The following is an 18,905-nucleotide window of genomic DNA, read 5'->3' as shown; positions in this document are numbered from 1 at the left end:
AAAAAATGAGACTTGGAGCTGAGTAAGGTCACTCAAGTTTACTTGAAAACAAAACTAAAGAAAGCAAATGAACACCTTGTTGTTTTCAAATAACCGCTAACCCTTACTTAATGCTAATGTGGGCTAATGCTAACCCTCTAAATTATTGCTTTTGGTTTGAGTGCATTCTTCTGATGTCTACACTTGTCGTCCGGCAGCAGCGGCAGCAGAAAGCGCTCGCTTCTCCTCTCGCGCTCGTAGTAAGGACACCAACTCAGGTGCTCCGACATGGACGGAATGTCTCGGAATTTCCACGTGTCCACAGCTGAGAAGGTGCTGCTGAAGCGCCACACCTGCAGGCAGAAACAATTTGTGAATTTCTTTGAGGCGGAGTCATCCTGACAATTCCAACAAGAATGAAGCAACTTCTGGACGCATCTTTGATTGATCCAGTTTTATTTTTGAAGACCTTGCGCTTCGCACTCCATCGAACCCTCCCTTCAGGGCGGGCCGTCCTCTCCCAGCATAGCGAGACCATCCCTCGTGTGGGCAGCAGTGTGGAGCAAACTTCCCTCATGAGACGAGATACCAAAGCCAGTTGGGATAGCGACAGGCTGTCCAGGAAGGTCGCCACGTGACACAGGAGCTCAAAGGGTAGGGAGCTCAGAGCATCACAGGAAGTCACATGACTTTCAGCGCTTAGGCTAACAGGACGTAGCTGAAAGCAGCCCAGGTCCTCCCTGAAGGAAAAAACAAGGTTCAGTGGATCCAGCACTCATCCCAGGACTTGTCAAGCAGATATTGTAAGAACTCATCTGTGTTGCTCTCACGTGAAGACGACGCTGGCCTGGTGTGTGGATGGCGTGAACCTGGTTTGGCTAAAGGTGCAGCCCAAGTACGCTAGTGGACACCGGTGCTGGAACCATCCGTTGACGTTCATCTGGATGTCGCTGTGCACGTTCCTGCATCAACTGATCAGTCAGGTGATGGTCATCAAGAAATCAATCCATGTATGAGTTGATGAGACAAACTTGTAATGCGTGGCGTATTCACGCCTGCGGACGGCGTGCCCGCACACGGCGGTGAAGACAGAGCTGGCTTTGTGATGGCGGCTGCTGACGTTCTCCAGCTGCAGCTGCAGGTGGAGCTCGCCCTGCCGGCCGGCCGTGAGGTCTGCCAGGGAGGCGACGCTGGCGAAGGGCGCCGACAGGAACTGGAAAGTCTGCGTGCCCTCGTCCTGGAGTAGGCCGTCGGTGCAAAGCGTCTCAGCAATCAGGTGACCTCGCTGCTCCTTCTCCAAAGAGCACAGCAGCGACGCCTGAGGACCGACACGTCATTATCTTCATGATCAGCTTCATTGGCAGCATTAAGTCAAGCGTCTGACCTGAACCTCCTCCCAGACGGGCATGTTCTCTGACGCCCCCTGCAGGTCTGAGGTGTCCACAGCCTTGTGGTCTCTCCTATAGAATCCCGGGTTGCGGATGCGACCCTGCTTGGCCGAGAAACTGCTGGGAACCTTGAAGGTTCTTACAGCCACAATCTTCATGGGCTCTATGTGATTGTACAGGAGGTCCTTTTCCTCGGCGGGCGGGTGCAACATGGGGGAGACCCTACAGGCGTGGGCTCCTTCTGCGGCACCACCAGACTTCTCTGCAACGCCCGGGACCTCTTGCTGGCCCCTGCCCGCCTCCCTGCAGCCGCCCATGGCCATGCTAAACATGCTCTCCCAGGCATTAAATTCCCGCAGTCGAGCTTCACTCACCCCCTGAGGCTCCCTGGCTAGGGCCTCCCACTCCTGCTCACTCAGTTCCTCCTCCACTTCCTCTTCTGTCTCTTCTTTATCTTCATGTTCATCCTCAGGAATAACGCTGACTTGAAAAGGACTGAAAGACTCCCAGATCTTTGATGCAGCCTCCTTCTCCAAGGTGGCCTTCTTCTCCTGCTTCTTCCTCTTCTCCTCCTTCATCTTCCTCTCCTCCTCCTGGTCCTCTTCTTCAGTGCACCGGGTCAGTTCTGGGAAAAGTTTCTTCATCTTCAGTGAGCAGAACAAGCGTTTCTGGTCCTTAAGCGCCAGGGCCAAGTCCAGGTCCTGATCCTGACACGCCCCCTCCTGGCATTTCCCCATCAGGTTGCTATGAAGGTCAGGACTCGGGTACCAGTGTGCGTCGATGGCGGGCCAACGGTTCCACTCCACGCAACAGACCACCACGCTGGCAGGGCATGCCTGCAGGTGGGTGGCCAGCTGGGCACGGGGCAGCCGGACAGGGCAGCCAAAGGTGGCGTTGAGGCATGGCACGTTAGCACAGGGGCACAGTAACAGGTGCCCCTCCTCCTTGCACGAATGGAAGAGTGCCCCGCAGTGCAGGTGGCATACCACTAGGGCGCAGCACACGCCCGCCTCCACCCGCGCCCTGCAGCGCCGGTTGTAGCATTTCTCGCAGTGTTTGTGCTGACACACACACGAAACTTGTATCAATCATATGTCTAAATATATTCATAAACATATATATAATAACGCGTGAAATGGGCGAACTGTGAATATGCAAGTTGGCACCCGAAATGTCATTTTTAAGCGTCATGCTTCTTTGCCTCATCCAATATGGCGGCGACCTCACCGTGGTGTCTCCGTGCACTTACCATTGGTTCTGTTAGACCTCGCAATCCCCGACCGGTACCGGCTGCCTACTCCAAACCGCACAGTGGAGCGGAAAGTGCCTGGCGTTTCCTTTAAGCATCTCGACTAGGAGTCAAGTTGTTCAAGTTAAAATTAGCACACCAATTCTGTCCTCTCCTTTTCAAACAGCTGCCAAACGCGCATAAACACTCTCAATGTCCTTGCACCTTCATTCACCTGTTACGCGCCTGAACCCTTCAAATCTCAGCAACTATTTCTTGCATGTGTTCGATATCAACGATCGACTTTAAGTGACCCACAAAAAAAAGCAGCAGCAGACCACCTGTGGAACTTTTCATGGGCCCCACGCGCCATCTATTTATAACACACACACACCAACACACGAACTTGGTGTGATGAACATTAAATGACCTAAATTACCAACTTGTGCTTTGGCATTAATAATTTGTAGTGACGGCATTTATGACGTCACACACTTGCCATCATCATCATCATCCATAGGAGGCTTCAAAAAGACCCCCCTGCCAAAAACACTCCATCCCTTCCAACATCTTCTCTTCCTGCCGTTAGGTGGCACTAGTCGCGCCCACGAACACACGCATAGCTTTGTCGTGCACGCGGCGTTGTCGCGGAGGCGCGTCTACGTGGAAGTGAAGACGAGGACGAGGTCGTCCCCCCCCCCCCCCCACACACACACACACCCCGGCCCCCCTCTTCCGCACGCCGCTGGCTTGTGGTCGTCTGCAGCGACGGCTCGAAGCGCGAGCACGCGGCGTCCCTCAACCCGTCCGGCGTGGATCTTTTGTGTGGCGGACGACTGAGGAGCGGAACGAAAATCCACGTAACGGTAGGACCACACAACACACGCACGTGCACGAGCGACGTTTGCAGGGCTGACGCGAGGGCGCGCGCGCTGCAGCCGCAGCAGCATCAGCAGCAGTTTCAAATTCTGTCTGCCTGTTGTGTTTTCTGACGTGCTCTGTGCGCGTGCACATCTGCAGGTCAAGTCCTGTCCCGCCATGGAGGCCAGCAGTGAGCTGGAGCATCACGTAGCCAGCGTGCACAGAGCCATCGTTTTCCTCGAGCAAGAGCATTTGACGCTGCTGGCCGGCCTGCACGTGGAGATCAGCAACCTCAAAAGGAGATGCCAAGGTGGGTGCACACACGCACACACAGGACATCCCAAAGAGGATGCTGATGTTTTGGTCCTCTGTGTGTGTTTGTGTGTGTGTGTGGATGTGTGTAGAGCTGAGCTGTGAGCTGGACTCCAGGTTCCCACACAGGACCACAGCAGGTGAGTTAGGATGTTGTCGGCATTTCTTTCGTCACGTGATTGCCACACAAAAGATTGAATTTTGTGTGTTTTTTTTATATGATCATCTTCTGATTGAAGCTGACCTGGCGTCACGCTGCAAGGTAGCGCAGCGTCTTCTAGAGGAACAGCACGGTAGTGCGGCGACAGCTCGCGGGGAGCTGCGCCTGGGGGGGGCACGGGCATCAGAGTTGGGGCGCAACCTGCGCCGGGACGAGCGTCACTTCCTGGACGAGCTGAAGCGGCGCAGCCACAAGATCAGCCTGCTCAATCGCGAGCTCCAGCTGCAGAAGGGTGCCGCGGCCGCCCTGTTTCGACAGCTCAACGCCGCCCGTGCAAAGCTGCGCCAGCAACGTGGCGCCCGCCAGCAGGGGGAACCGTTAGCCCCCCAAGACCAAGATGAAGATGAGGGAGAGGATGACGAGCAGCTCCCATCACCGCTGCTCACCAGAGCCAGCGTAAGGGCGGAGCGGGTGCGGGCGTGCGTCCCCCAGGAGAGAGTAACGTCTCCGCAGAAGCCGCACCCCATGCCGGACCCCGCCCTCTTTCTGGTGCCCCTCCGGTACCGCCTCCTGCTGCGAGGGGGTGAGGCGGACGACTGGGAGGATGTGGATGAGGGCGGCGGCCTGCGGGGACGCGTGGACATGGGCGCAGCCGAGGGTGAGACAGCCCTATGATGTCATATGAGTCCGGCCGCCGGACCCCTTGCGAGAGGACTTGCGATTGGCTAACATGAGCGCCGCCATGAGCAAGCTGAGCATGTTTTCTTTCTTTCTTTCTTTCTTTCTTTCTTTCTTTCTTTCTTTCTTTCTTTCTTTCTTTCTTTCTTTCTTTCTTTCTTTTGTTCCAACCTGCCTTTCTGTCATCGGTGCCGACTTTGAAAATGAAATCATTGCTTGACAAACTTTTGGGGTCTTTCTTGAAGGTTTTCATCCAAAAGACTAAATACAACAAAATTAAACACGGCTCACATCCTTTTCCTGTGCTTAAAAAGTTGGTTTAATTTTGAAAAGCCGACAAGAGGAAGTGAACTCGTCACCGCCGCGGAGTGGATGCTGAGCCCCGGGCGGGGAGGCAGTGTTGCCGTAGTAACCGGCTACCGGTCGTCTGACGCGCACGCGCAGATACCCGGTGTCAGCTGTTTTAACGTAAAGATGAAGAAAACCGCAACTAACGATAACATCCTTGTATTCTTGTACGTGAGCTCATTTTGTCTCAAGTTACTTTTTTTTTATTTGGCGTAATTCAACCTACATAGTGTGTGTGTGTGTAGCAGTGATATTGATCCTGATTTTGTGACTTAAGACGTTTAAAGTGCAATGCCAATTGTCACTAAAAAAGGGTCAACGTTGCAGTTAAAAACTAGTAGTTTAAATTTGTTTTGATTTACTCGCACGTATCCCCCCCCCCCCCCTAATAAACTCCAGCGTGCGCGCCGCCGTGTGCGCGTGCAGCAAGGCAGAGCGCTCTCTCGCGGCTGCCGGCTGATGTGCGCGCCGCCGGATAGCATTTTTTTCACGATCCGCGAGCATTTGTTGAGAACATGATCGCCGACATTTGTCTCCGGGTGAGTCACCAGCACACTTATGCGTCCTTTACCAGTGAGGAGCCACGAAGACATTTTGCGGGGTTTGGGGGACGTTTTTGCCTCCCTGCAGTGCGCGCGCGCTCTCGTTCTCGTCTGTCTCAAAATGGCGGAAAGGCAGCAAGTTAAGCTAGGCTAGGGGATCGCTGAAAATTCGCACTTTTTGTGCTGTTAAAATGTTTTGGCGGCGAGGTTAAAACTCTAGCGTTTAATTGCCAAATATTTTGTGCTTTCGTGTTGTCACGTGTGGCCTGTCAGCGAGCATTAGCGTCCCGTTAACCTTAGCCCACAAGTTGTGACGCGGAACGACGAGCTAATTGCTAAGTTAGCATGCTAGGCTAACCACGGCCGCCGGCCGGCTGTGCAATTGAGAGTTTGCTGACGTAATTTGACGTGTTGGGCGTTGAGCGCTCATCCCAAAAGACTGACGTCGTGTGTGCAGCTGACAAGTTGTGAGTGACGCCCCGTTTGGTGCACGGCTAGAAGTATCAAGCGCCAGGTCGATTTTATTCTTCAGGCTGCAGAACCTGTGCGTGCATGTATGTTTTTTGCAACTTGCACACGTTCGAGAGCAGCAGCAACAGCAGCCGCCATCGTAGTCGTGAGTTCTGCAGGTAGGGCTGCCAAGCTCCCGCTGTGGAAATCTGACAGATCCGGGCGCCTTAGGAGCGCGTTGTTGAGCTAACGTCAGACAAAAAGGGCGTAGTTGTTATTGTTGGTGGTGGCTCAGTCCTGACCGCTTTGCAACTCTGCCTCGCCAAGATGATCAGGGAAGAAGACCGATAACAAAGGTACGACAGGACCGTCAAGAAGGAAAATAGATGGAGTCCATCCATAGTTTTTAATTGGTAGTGTAAAAAGGACACTTGGCCCTTCCTACATCGCTTTGCTTTCAGGTTGTTGCTTGGAGCTTGATTTTTAATTTCCCTCGACTGGCGGCAAAGTTGAACTTTGAACATCACGTCAGAGTGAAATCAGAAGGGTGAGGAGATCGAAATCTGATCGGCGACAAAGGTTGTAGTTGAGTGACGCTCGGTCATGTTTATGGCTGCAACTTTCAACTGCTCACAGGTTTGCGGTTAAGTAGCTTAGTCGTGTTGCGTCTTCGCGTGGTCTCATGCTGCTCTTGGCATCCTTAGCATCTTTAGCATGAGCCCTGTTTTCCTTTGTGGAACACCATCCTGTCAGCTGATGTCGAGTTTGACTCCATGCGTCGTGTGCTCCATCAAGTTGCCCTTGTGAGATGAGGTCATAATTGTCATGTGCTCCTTCCTTCAGGTGGTGGCCAGCCAGTGAGAAATCCCTTCCACTCCACTCCCCGTTGTCCGGTCCTGCCCGGTCCACTTTGCTTCTCAGTGTGTGAGGATTCACGTGCAAATCACCTGACCCACTTCAGCTCCTCGTGCGGTAGACGGCCGCTGCCGTCGTCGTCGTCATGGTGCTGTCACAGAGACAAAGAGACGAACTGTAAGTGCGCAGCCTGTCCGTATCCTGTTCGTCATGCAGCAGAGCATGTGAGCTGCTAGCTTTAATTGTGTGTGGTCTCCATGGTAACGCGGATTTAGAAATCGAGCCATCGCCGACTATCTGCGCTCCAACGGATTCGATGGCGCGTACTCCACCTTGAAGAAGGAGGCCGACTTGGACATGGTCAGTAAGTCAAGCGGGAACGGAAGTTCACAATCTTGGAGAATAGTCTCGACTTGAAATAAAGCTGCTAGCACGGCGTGGTGAAGTCAGCCTGAGCTAATGTTTGCGCGGGCTTTCCAGAATGAAGATGTGGATAAAAAGTTCGCTGGGCTCTTGGAGAAGAAGTGGACCTCGGTCATCCGCTTACAGAAGAAGGTGAGGCACATTTCTCCCGTCGGCCAGCTAGTTGGCCAGCATCAACTTTGCTGGCTCTGCAGGTGATGGAGTTGGAGTCCAAGCTGAACGAGGCCAAGGAGGAGATAACCCACGGCGGGCCGGCCTCTCAAAAGAGGGACCCCAAAGAGTGGATCCCGAGGCCCCCGGAGAGGTACGCCCTCAGTGGCCACCGCGCTCCCGTCACCAGGGTCCTCTTCCACCCCGTCTTCTCCGTCATGGTCACGTCCTCCGAGGACGCCACCATCAAGGTCAGTCCGGTAGAAACTCCAAAACCATCAAAAGACTGACCAGATTTGTTTTATTTTTCACCCATCATTAAACACAACCAGTTTTCTTCCCCCAAAACACGAGTTTTTCCCCACCCAAAAGCAGATAAAACCTTGAAAGTTTTGGTTTGAAATAGATCTCGTATCGTTCCCCCTTGTCAGGTTGGTTCAAGTGTGTCCTCGTCACCTTACCCGCTTTACCTTGTCAGGTGTGGGACTACGAGGCGGGGGACTTTGAGCGGACGCTGAAGGGCCACACCGACTCGGTTCAGGACATCTCCTTCGACCAGACGGGCAAGCTGCTGGCCTCGTGTTCGGCCGACATGAGCATTAAGCTTTGGGACTTCCAAGGCTTCGAGTGCATCAGGACCATGCACGGTGAGCACGCACGCTAACGCCGGCTCTCGCCATGTCGCCATGCTCACTCGGATGTTTGGCGCTCAGGCCACGACCACAACGTGTCGTCCGTCGCCATCATGCCCAACGCCGACCACATCCTCTCGGCGTCCCGAGACAAGACCATCAAGATGTGGGAGGTGGCCACCGGGTACGCACCAGCGAGCGCGGCGCAGCACGCCATTTGGCAAGACATGACAGTTTGCCTTTGTGGTGGTGTGGGCACAGGTACTGTGTAAAGACGTTTACGGGCCACCGGGAGTGGGTGCGCATGGTGCGGCCCAACCAAGACGGCTCGCTCATCGCCAGCTGCTCCAACGACCAGACGGTGCGTGTGTGGGCCGTCTCATCCAAAGACTGCAAGGTGGAGCTGCGCGAGCATGAACACGTGGTGGAGTGCATCTGTTGGGTTCCTGACAGCGCGCACCCCACCGTCTTAGAGGCCACCGGTGCGCAGGTAAGAAGCCCCGCCCACCCGTGAACGCTCACCCGCCCTTCTCATGTTCGCTCTGGTCACATCCTAGAACAAGAAGAGCACCAAGCCCGGGCCTTTCCTCCTCTCGGGATCCAGGGACAAAACCATTAAGATGTGGGACGTCTCCATCGGGATCTGTGTCATGACTCTGGCAAGTCCACGTGCTGCCAACGGAGTGCCTGTCGCAAAGCCTGTTTGACAGCTTTCTTTGTCGCTGCCGCAGGTGGGCCACGACAACTGGGTGCGTGGCGTGGTTGTGCACCCCGGCGGCGGCTTCATCCTCAGCTGCGCCGACGACAAGACTTTGCGCATTTGGGACTACAAGAATAAACGCTGCACCAAGACGCTCAACGCGCACGAGCACTTTGTCACCTCTCTAGGTCACTTGAATTATTATTTTTTTTCTCCTAAAAAAAGTGACTGTACGTTGTACTCTCCCGCTCATTCCTCTTCTTCGTTTCTTCTTTTGGTTGTCAGATTTCCACAAGAGCGCCCCCTACGTGGTTACGGGCAGTGTGGACCAGACAGTCAAAGTGTGGCAGTGCCGTTGAGTCGGCTTCCCGGCCCCAGTCCCGCGGTATTCCCCCCTCCCCCCCCAGGTGACGCTTGCCCTTCGATGTAAATTATTGCGGACGTCAGTCACGGCAGCACAGTGACCGCTGGTGCTCGCCCTTGCATGGCCAATCACTTCCTGGTTTCCATAAGCCACACCCCCTTTCGTCCATGTGACGAAAAGTGGGAGATGATTGACTCCTTGCCCACAAGTGGCACCTTCCATGGGGGAGTGCGGGTCTCAAAGTGGGTTTATGTGAGAAACCGAATGACGAGTTTCAATGTGTGCTGGCGTGAGTGTGGAAAGTGTGTGCGACTGTGATGTGATGATTGAGTGAACCCGCACAAGCTCGATGCCCGACTCACGCATACATGCCCATGACCCCCCCCACACACACACACACCGGTAGAGGAAAGCGCCTGCTCGTCACTTTGCTGCTTGTGTGCGTGTGCTGTCGTCCAGTGCTCGCTAGCTGCCTTGTTGACCCTCTGAGGGCTGCTGCCTCACACGCGTGCGCACACACACACACACACACACACACACGTACGTTCATTCATCTAAGAGTTCTGTATACGTATTTGTGGGTGTGATGTTTGCAGGCTCAAGAAATAAAAGGATGTAAATAACACTTTGGACATCTGCGAGTCTTTTTTGTTATTTTTCGCACTTCGATTGTGAGCATTTACGTCGGATGACTTGAATGAGATTTTGAGTCGGCATTTTGCCCCCCCCCCTGCTCTTGGTGTGAAGGCGTCTCATCAATAATCTAATGGACGCTGCCCGGCCTACTTGCTGCTTGCTCAGGCAACTCCCGGGGTTGGCCCGTATCTTGGCAACCGTTGCCGAGGTGACCGCTGCGCAAAGGCACCGCGAGGAGGAGGTTCGTGTGAGGACCACGTGGAAGGGAGGCAACGAAGAGACAGGATGGAGGTGTCTACTGGTAACCCCCCCCCCCACCCCCGATCCCCACCCTTCTGGGTCTCCCCAGGGAGATGGAATGATGCAGCACTTCGATCTGGGTCACCACTATGCTGCTGCTTCCTCTGCAAACTCACCCCTCTTCCCCTTCCTCCTTACAGCTTGCATGCTTTCCATGCCACCTTGGGTTCAGATATCTATTTTATGATCAATACATTAAAATTACTACTTTAAAAAAAATCGTGGCGATATTTGTGGATGTGAGGTATTCCTAATAAGACAAACATTGCTGATCATATCTGTGAAAGGAGTTGCAGGTTGCCGTCAAAATCCACACGTTTCCGTGACGTCATAGCAACGAGTCCCCCCCCCCCGCACTTTGACTGACAGCTTCTCTCGCAGGGGGGCGGGGCTTGTAAGTCACGCGCTAACCATGCAAATAACGCGCGCGCGCGCCGGCTCCGGGCGGGGTGGGCGCCCATGTGGCCCAGCAGCACGCTTGTTGTTCTCGGCGCAGATTGGCCGGCTGCCGCCGAATGCAGCCAATGGGTGGCCATCACGCGCTGCAGCCGCATGGTCTTCACCAAAACTCGGAAGTGCCATCATGCGGATGGGAGGGCGTCGCGACGACTCTGACGCGGAGGCTGTGACGTCGTCTTGGCCACGCCGCATTTCAATGATTAAATGAACATGAAGGACAACAAAAGGGCTGGGATGGTGTCACCGATGGGGATTTGAGGAGATATATTTTGCAAGCAAAAAGCACGTGACGTGTTCCGTGTTTTGGCAGATGCCGTAGTAAAAGGGCGGGGGCAGACTGCGGGAGGGCGTGGCGTGGGACGCCTCAAAGCTTGTTGTGAGTTAGACGAGCCCCATCGCCATCTTGTCGCCCGAACACTTTGGACGAACCCGGCCCGCTCCGCCCCGCCGAGGAGCGAGCCAGCCGGATTCACGAGCAGCCCAAGGGGACGCGGAGCTGTGCAGGCCAAGCCCACCGACCACCAGCGCCGCCCCCCCCCGCGCTCCCGAGGGGCCACCCCCACCCCCTCCTCCCCGTGCCGCCGCACCGCTCTCCTCTCTTCTCTTCGGCCGTCGTCGTCACCTTGTCCCGGTTCGGCAATGAGTATCGACACGCTGCTGGAGGCCGCCCGCTACCTGGAGTTGCAAGCCGAGCGGGATCGGACCGAGCTGGTCGAGCGTCAGGCTGAACCGCGGCGTCTCACACACAGTAAGAACCGAGCGACGCGCACCCGCTCCCCCGCCTGAACCTCCGATTTCGGCTTGGACTCGCGATGCACCCACTTCCGGTTCCAAGGGTGTCTTTTCATGGCATTTTTTTTCTGCGCGGAAATACATGCGCGTGTACGTCGTCGCTAAGGACTTCCTGTCACGAGCTTTCCGTTTTTCCCTCTGCTTTTCTACGACCCCTAACCCCCCCCCCCCCACACACACACACACACACACGCAGACACAAGTGTGACGTCAGCGGGGCCATGCGTGCTCGAAGTGTGTCACTCGCGCAATCCACTTGTCCTACTTTGAGCGGCGTGCGCGGGCAGCGCGCACACACACGCTTTTTTACATAATAGCCAGCTTATGATACGTGAGCGGGGGGGGGAAGAGCGGGTCTCCCTTGCGTTCACGCCCCCCCCCCCCCAATCCTCGCCCGTCCGTGCACGGCGCTTGTTGTTGACGAACACGGGCACTAGCGTGGAGGCGGCGAAGGAAGGAATGTGTGTGTGCGTGTGTGTCTGGAGGGTGACTCCTCCTCTGATGACGTGTCAGATCGAGTGAGACACCCCCCCACCACTACCACCACGTGCCCTGCCCTCGCCTATATAGACACACACTCATTGATGGGAGGGTGAGGGGCAGGCTCCCCCTCCCCAGCCGACCGAGCTTTTCCACTCCACTCTATTACGCAATTGACTTGCGCGTGCACTTGCGTGTGGATTGTGACGTGCACGCGCGCCATTTACACTAACCAGGTTAAGCGTTTAAATGATCAAAAGTGCAGCAAAATGTGTCGAATGGGTTTTATAATTGAAAAAATTCCCGCTGACGTTGATTATCTCCACGTTGGTTCACATTTTACACGGACATTCGCATGCCATATTGTCACGTGTGTGGGCGTGCGTGTGAAGAATGAGGAAGTCATGTGATTGGCTCGACATTGCGTCAGATGTGGGCGACAGGCCCTGGAACGCGTTGGAGGAATCCCTGCAATGGGGATGCTCCCATTATGGCCGCTGTTTCCATGGTAACTGGGTTTTTACACACGGATTCCCACACACACATTTTCTATGAAGCTGTTCACGTTGCAGCCTGTTGATGACATCACAACTCATTTCCTCTCTCCTTTTTAGATGAGGAGCAGTGGAAGGTGACGGTGCTCATCAACCAGGAGGCGGAGTCAAGATGCCTGGAGCCACTCCCACCGCAGCAGGTCGGAGCCGACCTTGTCAGTCGGGGCGAGCAGCCGCCGTGCCCTGTGGCCCCGCCCCCTCGGCCGCCACAAGCGCCCGTCGCCGTCATCCCTGTGATGCCGGTGGTTGCGGCAACGCCTGCGCCCCTCCCTCTGGCCGCGACCATGCCCCACGGCCCGCTGCTGGCCAACAACTCTTCTCAGTCCCCCCCGCAGGCGCCGCCCCATCAGCTGTTGTGTGCCCCCCATGTCAAAATGGACGGCGTTAACCGGCTAATCAAATGCAGCCCATCGCAGCAGCCTCAGGTTCATATTCGGTACCCGCCCCCCGTATGTGGCGACGGGTCGGCCGTGGGGCCCGCTCTGGTGTCCCACCAAGCTCAGCCCTTGTCCCACCTCAAGACCAATGGACTCACGCTGGATGACATGAAAGGAGGGGCCAATGCCAAGAGGAGGCCTGGAGGGTCAGTACCCCAAAATAAGTCACAAGTTGTATATTAACATTTTGACAAAAGAAATTTGGGTATTTAAAAAAAAAAAAAAAAAGCACCACATGGATCTTTGCATGCACTAGAGTGTGTTTGTTGTGTGTTTTCAGGGCGGGAACTAGGGAGGTCCACAACAAGCTGGAGCAGAACAGGTGAGTTCCGAAAAAGGAGGACAATCAACCACTGGGTAATTGTGGATGGCGGGCAAAGTGTTGCTTGAACGCAAGCGTGAACTTGATGTTTTTTGTCAGGCGCGCTCACCTGAAAGAATGTTTTGAGACGCTGAAGAAGAATGTCCCGAACGTGGATGACAAGAAGACGTCCAACCTCAGCGTCCTGCGCAGTGCCTGGCGTTACATTCAGGTACCGCCCGAGGACGGCGCCATCGCCTTTCTCGCGCTCTGATTGGCGCGAATGTGGTCGCCTTCTCACCATGGCAACAGTTGCGACGCGTGCCTGGAAAAAAGTGAAGTGAAAGGAGGCGGGGTCCAGTCGCAACGTGCAGGCAGCTGTTGCCACGGTGATACAGGATGACATAATCACTAAAGAGCTCACTTACCATCCAGGGCTAACTTCCTTTTCCTTTTATCGTCCTTTTCACCCCCAAAATATTTTTTATAAAATAAATAATACATTGTAAACTCTCATATTTAGTATTTTTGAACAAAATTCATATGTTTAAAAATATATATTTATACAAAAAGCCGTACATGTCATTAGCGTTTAACTTCAGGAAAGCTAACGTCGCCATCACGCGGCTATCATGGTGGGCTGAAAGCAGCGCTTGATTTTGCAGACTCTGAAGCGCAAGGAGAAGGAATACGAGCACGAAATGGAGCGGCTGGCTCGCGAAAAGATAGCCACCCAGCAGCGTTTATCTGAGCTGAAGAAAGAGCTGAGTCAGCGGATGGATGCGCTGGAGATCGAACGCCTCATCCGCCAAAGCATCCAGCCCGAAGACGACCAGGTGTCCACTTCCACTGCGTCAGGTACGTCGCGTCATACCTCGCTCAGCTGACTCAGCTTATTCGCCGCCGTGCAATTAGGGGCATTTATTTTTGGTGTCCGTTGTTGACAGAAGGCGAAGACAACTTGGAGCAGGATGGCGAGGAGGCTCCGGCCGGCGTTGCGGCGCCCATTCTACAGGCGCCAATGCTGGCTCCCCACCTATCCATCCAGCACACAGCCCTGCTGGCCATGCCCCCCTCGTCTTCAGCCGCCCCTCCCCCTCAGGGCCCGCCACCGCCGCCCACTGTCATCGCCCACGCCGCCGTCCCTCATGTCCCCGTCTCGTCCGTGTCGCACCCCTCCGTCATCCAGGCCGTCAGCCACGCCCTGCCTGCCAATCACAAGCACCTCCCACACATCGCCCCTTTGCCGGGCCCTACCCCCATCAGCCACATCACGGTGCACCCAGTGGCACGCCTGGCGGCGCCCCTCCCTTCCCGCCTTCCCACCCTGTACCCGCAGGGGGTGTCGGTGTCTCAGCCCGCCATGGTGGGCCACATCACGCACACCTTTACCCATCACGCGTTGCCCCGCGTGCAGCCCCCTCCTCAGGCCGGCGCCAACGGCGGCATGGCGAGCCAGCAGGCGGCGGCGCTGGCAAAACCCACCGCCGTACTGGCGCCCCACCCTCAGCTGGTGGGCCAGGCAGCTGTCACCATGGTAACGGTGCCCACCTTCCCTGTCAGCACCATCAAACTGGCTTGAACGCCGCTGTGGAAAGTGACGATGATGTCACCGTGATGATGTCACACGCATCAGACTCTCTCGGGACTAGACAGACCCCCTAGCCCCCAAAAATGATGGACATGTTCCCCTGCATAACTGCAATTGATTTTTTCCAGTTACTTTTTTGGTGGGGGTGGTGATAGCCTGCATTATTGTGCTCAGGCCAAAGCATCGCGCATCGCTTTGGCACCATCTTTGGTCCTAGGGACTATGTCAAAGTGACTTGAGGAGCTTGATGCAGTGCTTTGCAAGGGAAGATTGTCACAGCGCCCCCTGGTGCACAGCAAACAAACGACAAGTGACTGAGCATAAACAAAAAAAATTTAGTTGCAAACCTCCAACCCTGAAATCATGGGTTTGATTTTAGCTTTTTAAATTGTGTGATACTGCGTGAAAGTTTTTTTTTTTTTTTTTCCCTGCAACCCATTTTCTGCGTTGGAGTGATAGCGGCTGTGCCAGCATGCTTGCGCTTGCGTGTGCCTACACTTAACCTCTTCATCACTGTGACAAAACACACACACACACACACACACACCAAGCAAATGAAAACCAGTCAAAGTTTAGATTTTTTGCTCTTTGGAACTGAACGTGGACATTTTTTTGGAACGAAAACAGCGTTTTGTCTTTTCTTGCTAACGATGTAATTTTTTTTCTGTTGGTGATTCCATTTGCGTCGTGTCATCATGTGGACGGACTTAAATGTGATGCACGTTGGAGCGGCGGACTTGTTTTTATCTTTATTCCGATTCTGATTATTAACGCTGCTTTGTGTTGTGGTGCATGTTAGCGGGACCATGTGGAAAGCGGGCGGGTGAACAAGACGTTGGACCTCACGCTATATATATTGATATTATATATTAATACAAGCACGGCTGTTTTCCCTATGGCGAAAGTGTTAAGTTATATAAAAAGGCCTGAGCACTGTGGGCCGTCAACATTAATCCGAAAGATTCTTAATAAATAAATATTATTACATTTACAACACTCCTTTGTCGCCTGCTCTTTCTAACACTTTATTTAACAGCCACTAGATGGCAGTAGAAACAATGAAAAAGATGCCAAATGAAACATGGATGTTTCTCACAGGTCCGCCAAGTGCTTTCATATGCGACTGCTTTGCATCTGCTCCTGAATCCTCTCCAGAAGCGCCTGCATCCTCCTCAGCTGCAGCGCAACAACAAAAGGTCAACAGGAAGGTCATCTCGCTTTCAAGCTGGAGCAGGGTGAGGTGAGCAGCGTACCTCCTGGTCTTTCTCAAAGATGAGTCTTTCCTTTTCTGTGTCGAAGTCAGCGAGCGGCAATGGGACGTCCAGGTGGCTTTCTTCTTGGTACTTCTCACGCAAGCTACCCAGAAACAAGACGATAAAGATTAAGGAGATGATGTGGATGGCGTGGCCTTCATTCCCTCCCACAACCTGCGCTTGCGGTTTTGGACGACCATGCGCGTCATGTTCTGGATGCAGTGGGCCCGGTAGTTCTCGTAGTGGCACTCGCGGGTCACGTCCTTCAGGTCCTGCATGTGAGTCCTCACCAGCATATCCCGCAGGAGTAGGAAATCCGAGTGGGCCGGACTCTCCACTACGACACACACGGGAAGTTTAGTTTTTCCAAGCTGTGTGGAAAATATCGAGGCGACGCCCAGTGTTACCTTCCACCACTCCCCAGGGGTATGCACGACCTTTGAACCTGCGGCCTTGACTCTCCACCAGGACATTGCTCCCGATGACAGCGAAGGGGACGCTGTCCTGCGCGTGCACAAAACAACACGTCGGCCGTCGCACACAAACGTCGTCCGGCTCGCTCGCTGACCTTAAGCAGCCGGTCCAGCCTCTTGAACTCTTCGTCCTCGTCCGAGTCGCAGTCGGCGAACTGGTAGATGTTGATCCCGAAGCGACGCAGCTCCTCACGGATCTAAAAAGGAAGCAAAAGTCACTTTTGGGAACAAATGATTACCTCTGTCCAACATGACGTGTGTGTTAGCATTAGCGCTAGCATGAGGGCCCTACCTTGATTTTCTTCTTGTACACCTCAGCCCGCGTCAGGCTGTCAGCTTTGGCCAAAACGGGAACGATGTTGACTTTGTCATGCAGTGCTCGCATGCACTCAACGTCCAGAGGTCGCAGGCTGCAGGCACAAATCAGACGGCACTTGAACGCACCAGCATCTCGACTTCCAACACGACCGGAAACGAGGAGTTTAGCCTACCCGTGTCCGTAAGGAGGGATGAAGTAGAGGCAGCAGTGCACGCGGTTATCTTGGATGTTGCGGCGGTTGAGGCCGCTCTCGTCTCGGAAGAATTGATCGAACTGCTGCTCCACGTAGTCTTCCAAATGCTTCCAGCTAGCGTGTGGGAGACAAGGCGTCAAAACAAAAACCCCAAATGTCAAAGTCACGTGAAGGAGCTCATGCATGTCAGACCTTTGCATATTGTTGACGGCGTCGCCGAAGCCCGGCGTGTCGATGATGCTCAGCCTCAGCTTGACGCCTTTCTCCTCGATGCTAACCGTGTGCTTCACTATGCTCACTGTCTGACTGATACGCTCTGCGAGGACACACACAAGCTAATCACGGACAGCTAGTCGATTAGCGTCATCGAGAACTTTCTTGCGTCTAAAAATAATTGCCGATGATTAAAATGGACTCTGGGCCCGAAATTTGTTGGATGGTTCCGAGCTGCTGACCTTCGGCGTTGGGAATCTTTCGGTCTTTGTAAAGGTCGGTGAGGAAGAGGCTGTTGATCAGCGTGGACTTTCCCAGGCCGCTTTCTCCTGCTCAGTTAGCATCGTTATTAGCATTTCTGCCACGAAAGATGTCAGTCATATGTGAAGACTCACCTGCCACCATCAGCGTGAAGGTGAAGCCTTTCTTCACTGTTTTTCGGTGAACCTGATTGGGCAACGCGGCAAAGCCGACGTACTCTTTATCCTGATCCTGAAAAAACGCGAGAGAATTTAGCAAGTGGTGCCTCGAGATGCGAGCGTTGCTGGGTTCTCACCTCTGCCGAGTCATAGGGGTCGAAAGATCCCCAGGGGCTGTGCGGGCGGGAGGCGGGGCTAAGCGGCGAGTCCAGCGAACGCCGTGACATAGTCATTCTCCCGGAGAGCGGGAAGGACCAATCGGAGACCCTCGGTGAGAGCGGCGGCGTCCCTGGAAGACCGGGATGCCGTCCGTTGGCGCCCGCCACCTCCGTCCCGCGCCGGGCTGAGGAAAGAGTTTGCGAGGCGGGGGGCGGGGCCCTGCTGGCAAAGGGGAAGTGGTCCTCGTCTTTCACTCGCAGACTGGACAGCTGAGACAGAAAGAGGCGGAGTTATGCAACGGCATGGTGTCATGGTGTTTAGTACAATTGCCTCGCAGGTGGGAGGTTCACGGTTCCAATCTCAACTCTGGGCCCTTGCCTGTTAGCATGAGCTCATCATAGCATGTGCTGTGAGATTTTTTTTTCTCAAATCAACCCTGTGCGTTGGAGCTTGGAGTCAATCGTCAGCTGACAGAACCCGAGGTCAGGCGGGCTCACTGAGCCGCAGACTCCAGCAGGCCACGTCTGGCCTCCTTTTTGCCATCATCTCGCATTACCCACAAAGCTTTGCAGTCACTTAATCCTGCTTTTAATGCTGCCGCCGGGGGTGGGGGGTGGAGATAGACTGAACACACAACGCACACTCTTCAAACACGTTACAAACACTACCTTTTGTAGACAACAGCTAATTTTGCTTACCTCCTTCTCTGACAAAGTTGCAGCTGTTAACGTGCCATGAAATAAATAGGCAGGCATAAGCTTGTTAGTATAGAAGAGCATGTAAACAAACAACATACAAGTACCTGTAGTGTAAAGAAATAAGGATATTTTGATAAATAAATAAATAAATAAATAAATAAATACATAAATAAATAAATAAAGGTATACTGTAACTATAAACGGGTGCGCCAGCTAGTGTGCAGGAAAGTCAAATTGTGCCCTAGTACAGAGGAAGGTGGATGGAAAACCTTCATCCCAGAGTTTAAATTCAACAAGTAGAAGTGGAAATGTATGAGCTAAATTAAATTTGTACCTTTGGTGTTGCTGCGGAAGCGAACCGGCGAGGACATGTGCTCCATGTTGAAACTACACGCTCAACTGGACCGCGCGTCGGTGGGATTATCTAAATTTACACTCCATTTCAAAAGGGGGCGCTAATGCACCTTAAATTGTTTGCCCACTGCCAAGAAACAGAAGTAGAAGAAGAAGAAACATGGCTTCCAATTTAAACACTTTTTAAAACATTTTTTAGTAAAT

At 53.9% G+C, this 18,905-nt stretch overlaps 5 protein-coding genes across 11 annotated transcripts; 3 read left to right on the top strand and 2 right to left on the bottom strand.

Annotated features, from left to right (window-relative positions):
• Nucleotides 1-17: 17 nt before the first annotated feature.
• LOC125982458 (F-box only protein 40-like) lies at nucleotides 18-3,272 on the bottom strand. Its single transcript, XM_049743011.2, has 6 exons — nucleotides 2,617-3,272; nucleotides 1,364-2,428; nucleotides 1,011-1,297; nucleotides 810-941; nucleotides 449-719; nucleotides 18-332 (listed from the first exon to the last, which is right to left on the bottom strand). Exons 1-6 carry the CDS (start codon nucleotides 2,617-2,619, stop codon nucleotides 138-140), a joined length of 1,953 nt encoding a protein of 650 aa, XP_049598968.1. The 5' UTR covers nucleotides 2,620-3,272; the 3' UTR covers nucleotides 18-137.
• A 46-nt stretch (nucleotides 3,273-3,318) lies between these two features.
• LOC125982393 (coiled-coil domain-containing 92B) lies at nucleotides 3,319-4,903 on the top strand. The gene is made up of 4 exons (XM_049742941.2): nucleotides 3,319-3,461; nucleotides 3,616-3,766; nucleotides 3,861-3,908; nucleotides 4,008-4,903. The coding sequence occupies exons 2-4, from the start codon at nucleotides 3,634-3,636 to the stop codon at nucleotides 4,601-4,603; spliced, it is 777 nt and encodes a 258-aa protein (XP_049598898.1). The 5' UTR covers nucleotides 3,319-3,461; nucleotides 3,616-3,633; the 3' UTR covers nucleotides 4,604-4,903.
• Nucleotides 4,904-5,347: 444 nt separating this feature from the next.
• LOC125982351 (lissencephaly-1 homolog A) lies at nucleotides 5,348-9,695 on the top strand. Of its 5 annotated transcripts, none has more exons than XM_049742866.1 (11): nucleotides 5,348-5,493; nucleotides 6,790-6,978; nucleotides 7,077-7,161; nucleotides 7,282-7,356; nucleotides 7,419-7,625; nucleotides 7,853-8,021; nucleotides 8,088-8,190; nucleotides 8,268-8,496; nucleotides 8,564-8,665; nucleotides 8,738-8,894; nucleotides 8,992-9,695. In XM_049742866.1, the coding sequence occupies exons 2-11, from the start codon at nucleotides 6,947-6,949 to the stop codon at nucleotides 9,063-9,065; spliced, it is 1,233 nt and encodes a 410-aa protein (XP_049598823.1). In that variant the 5' UTR covers nucleotides 5,348-5,493; nucleotides 6,790-6,946; the 3' UTR covers nucleotides 9,066-9,695. The 5 variants fall into 5 exon arrangements, with proteins under 5 accessions (XP_049598823.1, XP_049598825.1, XP_049598824.1 ...); XM_049742868.1 differs by lacking the exon at nucleotides 5,348-5,493 and adding an exon at nucleotides 5,598-5,963; XM_049742867.1 differs by lacking the exon at nucleotides 5,348-5,493 and adding an exon at nucleotides 5,970-6,125.
• A 1,135-nt stretch (nucleotides 9,696-10,830) lies between these two features.
• Nucleotides 10,831-15,616, top strand: LOC125982323 (max-binding protein MNT). The gene is made up of 6 exons (XM_049742804.2): nucleotides 10,831-11,213; nucleotides 12,352-12,874; nucleotides 13,009-13,050; nucleotides 13,150-13,261; nucleotides 13,695-13,887; nucleotides 13,977-15,616. The coding sequence occupies exons 1-6, from the start codon at nucleotides 11,105-11,107 to the stop codon at nucleotides 14,609-14,611; spliced, it is 1,614 nt and encodes a 537-aa protein (XP_049598761.1). The 5' UTR covers nucleotides 10,831-11,104; the 3' UTR covers nucleotides 14,612-15,616.
• An 18-nt stretch (nucleotides 15,617-15,634) lies between these two features.
• Nucleotides 15,635-18,804, bottom strand: LOC125982335 (septin-4-like). 3 transcript variants are annotated; one of them, XM_049742827.1, is made up of 13 exons: nucleotides 18,682-18,772; nucleotides 18,348-18,370; nucleotides 17,628-17,918; nucleotides 17,467-17,563; nucleotides 17,314-17,400; nucleotides 17,051-17,174; nucleotides 16,838-16,972; nucleotides 16,639-16,756; nucleotides 16,442-16,543; nucleotides 16,281-16,377; nucleotides 16,048-16,210; nucleotides 15,874-15,976; nucleotides 15,635-15,796 (listed from the first exon to the last, which is right to left on the bottom strand). In XM_049742827.1, exons 1-13 carry the CDS (start codon nucleotides 18,725-18,727, stop codon nucleotides 15,734-15,736), a joined length of 1,449 nt encoding a protein of 482 aa, XP_049598784.1. In that variant the 5' UTR covers nucleotides 18,728-18,772; the 3' UTR covers nucleotides 15,635-15,733. The 3 variants fall into 3 exon arrangements, with proteins under 3 accessions (XP_049598784.1, XP_049598785.1, XP_049598783.1); XM_049742828.2 differs by lacking the exon at nucleotides 18,348-18,370 and having other exon boundaries at nucleotides 18,682-18,804; XM_049742826.2 differs by lacking the exon at nucleotides 18,682-18,772 and having other exon boundaries at nucleotides 18,348-18,663.
• Nucleotides 18,805-18,905: the final 101 nt, after the last annotated feature.

This window comes from Syngnathus scovelli, chromosome 15 (genome assembly GCF_024217435.2).
Source record: "Syngnathus scovelli strain Florida chromosome 15, RoL_Ssco_1.2, whole genome shotgun sequence".
Lineage (NCBI taxonomy): Eukaryota > Metazoa > Chordata > Actinopteri > Syngnathiformes > Syngnathidae > Syngnathus > Syngnathus scovelli.
This window is presented reverse-complemented; position numbering and strand designations above follow the sequence as displayed.